This window comes from Danio aesculapii, chromosome 12 (assembly GCF_903798145.1).
Source record: "Danio aesculapii chromosome 12, fDanAes4.1, whole genome shotgun sequence".
Classification (NCBI taxonomy): Eukaryota; Metazoa; Chordata; class Actinopteri; order Cypriniformes; family Danionidae; genus Danio; species Danio aesculapii.
Window position 1 is genome coordinate 29,180,032 of NC_079446.1, and position 10,853 is coordinate 29,190,884.

The 10,853-nt window shown below is 35.0% G+C and overlaps 1 protein-coding gene across 3 annotated transcripts in view; it reads left to right on the plus strand.

Annotated features, from left to right (window-relative positions):
• The window catches only part of etv4 (ETS variant transcription factor 4), a 33,796-nt gene extending 24,982 nt beyond the window's left edge, over positions 1 to 8,814 (plus strand). For 2 of the 3 annotated variants that reach the window (XM_056470017.1, XM_056470019.1), the window contains exons 8-12: positions 2,680 to 2,751; positions 3,335 to 3,382; positions 5,811 to 5,983; positions 6,880 to 6,981; positions 8,357 to 8,814. In XM_056470017.1, the coding sequence (XP_056325992.1) occupies positions 2,680 to 2,751; positions 3,335 to 3,382; positions 5,811 to 5,983; positions 6,880 to 6,981; positions 8,357 to 8,584 (623 nt within the window). In that variant the 3' untranslated portion in view covers positions 8,585 to 8,814. The remainder of the gene's footprint in view (positions 1 to 2,679; positions 2,752 to 3,334; positions 3,383 to 5,810; positions 5,984 to 6,879; positions 6,982 to 8,356) is intronic. The other variant, XM_056470018.1, reaches the window with a different exon arrangement.
• Positions 8,815 to 10,853: the final 2,039 nt, after the last annotated feature.

The following is a 10,853-nucleotide window of genomic DNA, read 5'->3' on the forward strand; positions in this document are numbered from 1 at the left end:
TCTTGCCTACATACAAAAACATTTACATATCAGCTTATTTACATAAATAAGAAATAAGCTGAAGTATTAGACTTATACTCCATGGTCGGTGGCAATAGCCTAGTGGTTAAGTGCACCGACATATAGCACCATGGTGCTTAAGGTGACCTGAGTTCAATTCCCGACTCGAGGTCCTATGGCGATACTTCCCTTCTCTCTGCTCCCAGTGGTTTCCTGTCTGTCCTTCACTATCCTATCCTAATAAAAAGTGAAAACCCCCTGAAAATAATTATATATTACATGTAAAACTAAAATAAAATAACAGCTTAAAAAATAATACAAATGACAGAAACAATAAAAAACTAAACAAACATAAAATTCTAAAACATAAACAGTGTTTTATACAAATACAATGAAGCAATCCTAAGAACTAATATGTGCAGAACTGTTTGGACAACTTAGGACAGGTTGGTTTGAAACAAAAGGATGTTTGTGTGAGGATACAGTGCAGTATCTGCGGTGGAGTACAGCATGTTATCAGCAGATTCATCCCTGCCTAGGCCGACTAAAGAAATGAAAGGGAGATTGTATGGTAACACCTGTAAAAACACATGCAACTTTTATAGACCAAAAAAGTGTTTTCTTATATTTTGGATTTTTTTAACAGTAAAATATTAAAATAGTACAATGTCTAGCTTTACTTATCTTCAACTTCAATATCTTAATAATATTAAAATAATTAAATCTAAAATAATTATTATTTAAAAATTAATTTTCCTCGAATCAAGTAGCACTACTATGCAGTATATATTTCAAAAGGAATCCTATAATAGCCGTGTTTTAGATGAAAAAACGCTCTGTCAACTGTGACATTAATTTGAATTCCATGTATGAGAAAAGTGCTCGGGTCCCTGAGAGCCCTTTCTCCCCTGTGACCTCTTATCACAGCCACCGCATTCTCCAGACATGAATCACAGCTCCACCTCAGAAACTAACCATGTCTTATTCATAAAGAACATGTATATAAAGAGTGAGTGAGAAAGAGAAAGAGAGAGAGAGAGAGAAGTGGTACGATAGTAATCAATGCTTCCTGCATTGCAGTGTGACGGTTTATGATCCACCACTTTTTCCTGCCTAAAAATAAAGCCGTAGACAGGTAGTATTATGACAAATGACTTTTATGACAAATGGACCTTTTGTCCATGCAGCACTCAGTGGTAAAGGTTATCAAATCTGCAGATGCACCAGCTTCACACCCTACAGAAATAGTGCCTAAAGAGGACTAGCAATGATTAGCTCTGTTCTCAAACCTAGTCAGCTGCCTTGCTGCCAACTAGTTACACTGGCAGCTGCCTTCTACGGTAACATATCATAACCACAGCGTAACCTCATGAATGACTGATTTGGAATGTTCTACATAGGCAGAAACTCACACAGCTAGAGCAATTTGACATTGATATTAATAGTTCAAATGGGCCATAAAAGTTTAAAAGTGAAGAAATTAAGACTTTAATATTTGTATTCATGGAATAAATAAAGACTATAAAGATTATATACATATATACTGATTGTATATACTGATGCATATACAAAAATGATTCCTTGGATTTTTTAAGGTTACTGGTTGCAAAATAATTATGTGCTCAACATAATTCAGCCCATATAATTTGTTTGCAACCAGTTACATTAAAATTAGGGCTGCACAATTTATTGTTTCAGCATCAAAATCGCATCGCAGGATATGCAATGTTGAGTTTGTATTGTAATTTATCATTTGCATGTGTTTTTGATGCCTGTGATTATTCAATTATTTTTAAAAGCATTCAGGCATAAGAAATTGTACCATTTATGCTTTTAACAATGATTAATTTTATTGAATTATTTTTATTTTTATAATTTAATTGCTGTACTTGAATACTCATAGACCCGGGAAAGGATAAAATACTTTACTTCAACTGTATTTTTTTCCTGATCATATTTATAGATTGTTTATTAGATTTTATGGAGATGCACTCTCACTGCAAAATCATCCCAATAAATCTAACATTATACATTCTTTTCAAACAGACATGTGAAGTCATCTGGCGAAATTTTTTTTATTTCCCAATATATATCACAAAATAAAAAAATATATATTGCAATGTTAGATTTTTCCAATATCGTCAAGCCCTACTTAAAATGTTTTAGTAAATCCAATGAATCATTTTTACAGTGGATTAAATTTATATTTTTTTAATTTACAGTATACGTTATTTACAACAGTCATTCAATCTTTTATAGTAGTGTAAAATAATAAATTACACCAAGCTATTTTTTATCTTTTTTAACATCAAAGTGCTTTCAGCTTGTGTCAAATTTCTGAAATGCCATTTTTTTTCCTGGATTGAGCGAAATACAATTATTTCTGAAGTAAAAGCATCTGGCCTCATTTGCCACATTGGATTTTTTTTTCACTTTCTATAATGCATTCTGAAATTATAATCTCTATGAAGAAAATATTAAATGCTGACTTCCTAGGAGGCACCATAATTAAGAAGACTATAGATATTTCACCAGGCCTTAACATGCTGCTGATGTAGAAAGTTCACTATAGCTTTTGGAAAAGAAGAGTTTTTCCCCCCCAATAAGAAACATAAATATAGATTGCCAGACATTTAGCATGCGTTCATCAAAGACAGTCATGATTTTATGTTTGTCCAGCAGATGTGCCTGGCTGCCCATCCATGTACCATCACAACGAAGGCTACTCCAACCCACAGCACAACAGTGAAGGTAAGAGCACCATTTGTCCATCTAGAGCATGCAGCTGTAGTGCAGCTCTAGATTGTACATTTCACACAGTCACAGCACGTCAGGATTGGCCAGGACTGTGCGGTCACTGGCTAACCAGGCCAGAGGGTCTATGTTTCTGTTGGCATGGACATTTGTTTTTCCCTTGCCTAAAGAATTCCAGGGTAAATATTACTACTGGAAAAGACGAGTATTTTTCCTGGAGTGAAGAAAAATAATCCTTCTCTCCGCTCGCTGCATTTGCCGCACCATTTTGGGTATTTTCAGTTGTTAGCCGATCTCTGTAATGAGCCATTAGATACAGAAAATTGAGTTCCTTGCTTCATAAGTGTACATAACTGAATAATAATAATCATCAAGAGTCTACGTTTCCCATAATAAGAATTTATAAATATTAAGGGAAAAACAGTTTCTGTATTCATAAATCTCAATTTGAAAAGTCAAACAGGAAAATGCTTGCTGTTATTAATGACTGCTGTTAATACATTAGCACAATATAACTCATGGGCTGTTATTGTATCCACATTAAATGAGTGTTTTAATAACTCCCTTGTCTTGTCTTTAGGCTACATGTTTGAAAATGATTCCCGTGTTGTGCCAGAGAAATTTGAAGGTAAGTCTCACTAGACCAGATTTTGTTTGTTAGTATTAATAATAGGTAAAAGTATTTCCTTTAAGTGCAAATCTAAAATGATGTGATGTAAATTAATCTAAAACTGACCAATGCTAAAAATTTGCTTAATTATTATTATTATTATTATTTTAATTAATACATTCTCCCTCCATTACAAATTGTTTTGCATTAGCGTGAAAAGTATGTAAGCCTGAATTGGGTTATTATTTAGCATTTGGTTTGTCCTCGAGCACCTGAGCTGTATTAACTCCATAATTTGGTGTAAAACCTGACAATAATGTTTTTCAGCATGATTTGAGAGCAATCCAAAGAGAATCTTGTGCTTTAGTAAAAGTGAGAACATCTGACTAACTTCACATGATCAACATCACAAATTTGCTTATTCGATTAGTGGCCTGGAAAGAGTGTAGATATTGAAATGTTTCTTAGATCAGAGAGATTTCTTTTGTGAGCATTTTCAATATCCTAAAACATTCTTTATACAGTAGGTCTAGGGTTTTCATTGTGGTCTCCAAAATTTAAACTTCATTATGAATATTTGCGACTAGAGATCAACTCCTGAACACCTGAACATCTAAGCTATAGTGAAATTAGATATTTGGTTCACATTATGGCCATATTGCCACCTCAGCTGTGCATGACTATGATAATAATTCTGGATAAACTGGAAAACTGGATGTACTAGTAACTGATTTCACAATTAATTTGTCTATGCCTAAAAATGTAAGTTAATGTTAATTTCTCCTCCACTTATCTATCACTAAGTGCCATTGAATGAGCACTGTTTTATCAAAAGTTGAACAGTTAAAGTCTTAATTCGCAGTTTCTTTTTGGGTTTTCATTCTTTTGCTTTTGAAATATTTAAAATCACTGACATTTGTCAAAGTGATATTAAAGTGTACTGTGGTCGAGACTGCATTTCTCTGCATTAGGGCTGCACAATATTGGAAAAATCTGACATTGACATTGTTTTCTGCTATATATATAAATATGTGTGGTGATTTTGGATTTTGTAAGAGTGTGGAGGAATAATTACAATAGAGCAAAGAAAAAAGTCAAAGGAATGGTTTCCCGTAAGTCAAACACTAATCAGGTACAGCAATTGAATAATGAAATGTCAAAATAACACACAATGTATAGTCTTCATTGTAGTAATTCAGTAAAATTATTCTTCATTTAAGTTAGAAATGTTGTACATGTTAGTGCCCGAACGCTTCAAACAATATCAAAATGCCTTTAAAACACATACAAATGATAAGGTTTTACTCTGTTATGCTTTTACTTTGCAATGACTCCACAAATCTCATAAATTTTGGCCAATCAGAAGCAAACATAATCTCCTCAGACTCATAGTATAAGGATAAAGTATATCTACAGTTGTTCTCTCAGAATAAAGCCTGACAGGTTTATCAGCAGCCCATTGTGAATCTGAGAATTATTATTATTATTTTGTTACAAACAGTCAGCAGATTTACATGAGTATATTCAATAACTGTCAAAGTACCCAGATAAGACTTATTAATTGTATCAACTACAGGGTTCAACGCTAAGGATTTTTTTCAACTGGCCCGATCATGCCAGTGGTTTAGATTTTTACTTGCCCTGTCAATATTTTCACTGGCCCCACCAAAAAAACAGGAGTTAATAGCTATTTCTTAGCCACATATTTTAAATAATGTGTCAAAAAAATGTCTCTGAATCAAGAATTTAAATATTTAAAAAATGTTAATAAATGTGAAATGAGCAAAATTCACAATTTTTGCAAACAAAAATAGCAGTAAAGAAAATGTGCTGGTACTTTATTGCAAAACAAAAGGTGGCTGAACTACCAAACTGACGGCAAACTGTTAAAAACATCACTTCATGTTTTTCGTTGTGTTGTACCTATGTGTTGTACCCAAGACGTTAGAAACAGATGTTTTCTTTTACACTTATCATTTGATGTTGCAGCCATGTTGCCATCACTTCGCTGTACTGGTTTTCACCAGGTTACGTAAAAAAATAACGTGCTCACAATATCCAATCAGATAAGAGGAAACGAAAAGCAATATGTTTATGACATCACAGAAAAGGTAGCATTTAAAGGTTTGAAAGCACAAAATGTTTCTTGATTATTTTTTTTTTCATTTGCACGCAATTGCCAAATAGCCGCAGGGAAATCAAACTTCAGTGACAGGGCAGCACTGGCCCGATCAGGCCAGAAATGATCCTGTCTACTCTCCAGAGCGTCTCTCACGCTGGCCCCGGGCCATCGGACAGTCTTTATCGTTGAGCCTTGAACAAGTTACTAGTTATTTGAGAATAACATACATTGGAATGTCATTATATTTGACCAATCAGCATCTAGTATTTCAGAGAGTCGTGCAATAAAGGTAAACTGATGTATGACCTCTTTTGCTATGCTCAGGTGAGGTGAAACAAGAAGGGGGCAGTGTGTTTCGTGAAGGTGCCCCCTATCAGCGTCGCGGCTCACTGCAACTCTGGCAGTTCTTGGTGGCCCTCCTCGACGACCCTGGCAATGCCCACTTTATCGCATGGACTGGCCGTGGCATGGAATTCAAACTCATTGAGCCAGAGGAGGTAAACATTAGACTTTTAACAGTTCACAGGAGGTAGAATTTGGTTTTTAACCAAAAAACATCAATGCCAATGGATCATTCGAAAGACTAAGAGGATGTTATGAAAATCAGATCAGCTCGATGTGGCGTTTATTCAGCTTTCACAAACTACAGAGAGAATAAACAATGGGTTTTAGAGATTTGCTCGTGATCAGCTCATCAGTCCCTAGGGTCCAAGAACACATCAACAGAATGCCAGTTTTCCATTAGCTGCCATGCATTATTTACCCCACTTAACAGCATAGTGAAATAAAATGGAGAATGGCTCCATTACCAAATATTACAACCTTCCATTTTGCCGGAGTCTAAGCACACCGCAGTGGTCGAGACAAGAGCGTTAACCTCCTATTGTCTGTGGTCAGTAGACGGCTAAATGGCGTGACTCAGCAAACTATCATGCAGAGATGCATCCATCAGTTCTGCACAACTGTATGCATGAATCATTCACTACAACCAAAGTTTTACTATTGCGATTAGAGCTCTGTCGAAGACAAAACAAACAGTCTGTTCCTCAAATGTCAGGAGACCCACAACTATACTGACCCGAGATGGAGCAACAGTTTTGTTTTGTTTTTTCAAGGGCCCTCAAGTTAAACCTTGAAGTTTTTGTAGAATAAGTATTTCCTCTAGGTATGACAACCAGCATATTGCTCTGTACATAGTGTAGGGTTTTTGGTCAGCGTTTAGTGGTGATTTGGTTATATAAAAAGGAACAAACATTTTTTGTGGGGACTCGCCCTTCCTTCTCATAGTTCATATGACGTACAGTCAGCAGGGACCTCTTGTGTTTAGATTATGTCACTGCAGTACGGTCCTTGCCTGCTCTTATGCTTTGTACTGTCTTTTTTCATACTTCAGGTGGCAAGACTCTGGGGGATGCAGAAGAACCGTCCAGCCATGAACTACGATAAACTGAGTCGCTCTTTGCGTTACTATTATGAGAAGGGAATTATGCAAAAGGTATTGCTTTTCTTGGTCTTCTATACTTTTTTCAATTCTCTGATTGAGATTTACAGTACTCTATATTTGGGGTCAAAATAAAGTCTAAAATGATCCGTGTAAAAAAAAAAAAAAAACTAATTATTTAAAAAAAATACTCAATATAATTCTAATATAATAATATTATCTAAATTAAATAATAAAAAAAGAATAAAAGTTAGTTCTCATCATTTTAATTTATCAAAGAGGGGTAATTGCAGTACAAACATGCCAAAACTTGTCATGTGCATTTATGTTTTGTGTCAGGAGGGTTTAGACATTGTTTGAAATGTTCAAATGGAGCTCATGAACATATTTGCTTGGTTTTAGATTTTCATATGTTACTCTGTCCTTGATTATTTATACAAGGTGGTTGGACAGACAACGAAATAAAAGATAAAAACATAAAATCCTGGGTCCAAACCAGGTTACTGATTGGCAGACAAATAATTCTTAGGAGCTGGAAATCAGAGAATGCCCCTCCCCTTCAAGAATGGGCAGTAATACTTGGAGTGGCCAAAAAAAAGTCTTATAAGCAAATGGACAAGCTAAACCTACACTACACTGTAAAACCCAACAGTTAACTTTCTCAAAAGAAATCAGTGTAGTTAACTCAAAATTTACTAAAAGATAATTCTACTCATTTGAAAAGAGTTTTGAACTCAGTGTTGAAGGTAATGCGTTAATTAAATACCTCATTACTTCTACTTAAATGAGGTAAGTTCACAGTACTCAAATAGATTAGGTTTTTTTAACTCAAAAGGTTTTAGCAATCTGTTTCCTCAAACGGTTTGAGTTGACTTAACTTATTGGGTTTTACAGTACTCAGTTGGTTTGAATTCTCTTCATTTATAGGGTTTTACTGTGCTCATATTGCTTCGTTTACTCAAATAGATTAAGTTCACAGTACTCATTAGGATTAGTTTTTGAACTTAAATGGTTTGTTGCAATCAGTTTCCTCAAACGGTTTGAGTCATCTTAACTTTTGGGGTTTTACAGTGTATAAAAAATGGTACTTAACCTGTTTGGAAATGGAACATTAATAAATGTGTGAGAAATATACTGATTGTTACAGTGTAAATGTGATACGTTATTGACTGAACTTACCTATTTATTTATTTATTTATTTGTTTGTTTATTTATTTTATTTTAATTTTCTCTTCATTATTTAAAGCTGGAGACTTTAACTTTATTTTAATGATAGCCAAGCTGGGACCCTAAAGTCGTAGTTAGGCATTAGTTTGGGTTGGGTTTGTTAATGGGGTAAAATGTTTATTATTTACTTCACTGTATTCTTTATTCCATTCTGAAATTCCTATTTAAAATCTTTATTTAATTAATGCTATTATTTTTTTAGGTGGCTGGTGAGCGTTATGTTTACAAATTTGTGTGTGAGCCAGAAGCTCTGATATCCTTGGCTTTTCCCGACAATCAGCGGCCAAGTCTGAAAGCGGAATTTGAGCGCTACGTCAACGAGGAGGACACAGTGCCACTGTCCCACCTCGATGAGGGAGTTTCTTACCCTCCCGAACCAGCTGCCACCAACATGGGCCCTCAGCCCTACTCCAAAGGCTACATGTACTAATGCCACCGACATTCTCCCATGTTCCCCATCCCAGTTTACCACCCGCTGCACCTATTGCACATGCCCACCCCATCCTCTTGTATATAAGGCTATGTTTTATGTTTTTGTTTTGATTAAATTAATCTCATTAGGGACTCTGCATTCCTCTCACTTCTGAGGCCTATCTAATCTAAACACAATACTGTGGTTCAAGAGATTGCTTAATAAAAACCAATATTACTACCATCAAACGACAACAGTCTCTGATTATTACGTGTTTGATGCATTTACTTGTGACTCACGAATGTAATATACTAAAGAGTGGAAGTAAACAAAAAGCATAAATCTGACAGTTTTACATTTCTTCATACTGAAAGTGTAAGGAATAACGGATATTTACCACACTTAATGTGGTAGCGTTAAAATAATACCATAAGACCAAACATATTAACAAATGAGCAGTAATAGCTTTTTCTAAAATAATAAACATTAAGTTTAATTTGCGCATGCGCTATAAGGACCCTTGTATGTGTACCTGCGATTTTGATAGCGTCTTTTGTAGCAGCCTTCTAAAAAATAACTCAACACCCGAATTAATAGCTAAACAACTTGAAATTTTTTTGTCCAATTTAATTTATCTAACTGCGTCTCACGTGCTTCTGTTTTTTTCTTCTTAAAACACGTTATTTACACTCGGCACGCCACGTCTGCGGTGTTTAGCCTACCTGTCAAACAGCAAAACAAGCTCTCAGCTCCCTCCAGCATTGAAATCCGAATAAACACTCCGAAATAACGTCCATTTTTTGGTCTTTTAGTTTTTTGGCCTGTTTACTTGTTTTCCCCTCGCTGTGTAACCATTTGCTGACAGTTGAGAAATGTGAAAAACTTCCCTTCACGTTCAACTTTCGCGCGATAGACTTCAGTCTGTCCATATATGGCCAGTACGCTGTGAGTGCCGGAATTGAATACCGGAAGCGCCCTCCGAAGCAATGCTTAGCTTATTCCGGTTAACGCTAACAGTCGCAGAAACATGACAGCCTCAAGACATTAGATGACATTTTCACTGTCAACTTTGCCTTAATTTGGACAAGAACAGGTTGTTCGCTTGGTTAATGAACTGGCGTAGCCTAAATAAATCAGCATTTAAAAGGAATTTGTGCAGAAAATGTGTCTTACGTGAAGCGTTTGCAACGTTAGGTTACAGTAAGGTGCGTAGCCAACAGCATAAGATCTGCTAACTCAAGCCATTCGTTAGCAAAAATAACTATTTAACATCCAGCAGGATTAGTTTTATGTTAGTAGTTGTCCGTAAGCTGTGCTAACCCCCTCCTTTCTTTGTATTCAGGGTCAGATACGGGCGAGTTGCTATTGGTCAATGCGAAAGAACGAGGAGCCCCATAATAACAGGTTGCTTAATGCTCGTAAGGTTTACTCAAATCGGGAAACATAATTTAGCTCCAACTCGCTGGAAAAAATAAAGATATTTGTTGTTGTGTTTGAATACGATTCTATTAAAGCACTTCAGTTTTCCACTAATTACAAAATTTTAAAGCAAATATCTTTAAAACAGTCCGTCTGTAGCGTACAGAGTGTGTTTCTGAGTCTTCAGGTTAAAGTTAGTTCATGTTCCAGTTCATTTTGTTCATCTGCTTTGAATGTTTTTATTATTATTTTAAAGAACAGCAAATAACATTTTACAACACAAAAAACAATACATGCCAGGGGGTAATTATAAATAAAATACAAATATATAAAATGTACATATGTAATAATTAAATAAATACATTATAGAGGTCACAATTTTTTAAAGTGGGTAGGCTTCCTTGTTTAAAGAGTCTCTGATGCTGCTAATATACAAGCATAGTTCAGTGATCAATACCTTAAGATTTGAATGCTTATTAGTAAATTAGACAGTAAAGCCAAAAAGTACATTTTCCCACAATGATGAAAGAGGTTTTGAACACTGAAAATTGTTAATAATCTTTTGCACCTCTGCCTTTTGACTGAGTATGTACTATGCCAAAAGTGTAAAACCGTCTCCTCGTATTCATTACAAATACAATTTACATCAATTCCACTTTTAATTTTTATAAATAATGTTTTTCTGGATAAAATCTGTGGAGAAGTTTATAGGGTATTTCTTTAATTTTGTTTCTAACCTGATATTTCTGTGGTAACAGCCACACTTTTTTTTTTCAGCAAATCAAGTAACCCTTTAATAAAGACATCCAATAAAACTTTATATAAGGAACAGTAGTGATTTCTTTTTGGAAAAGTGTTTGAAAAGCTC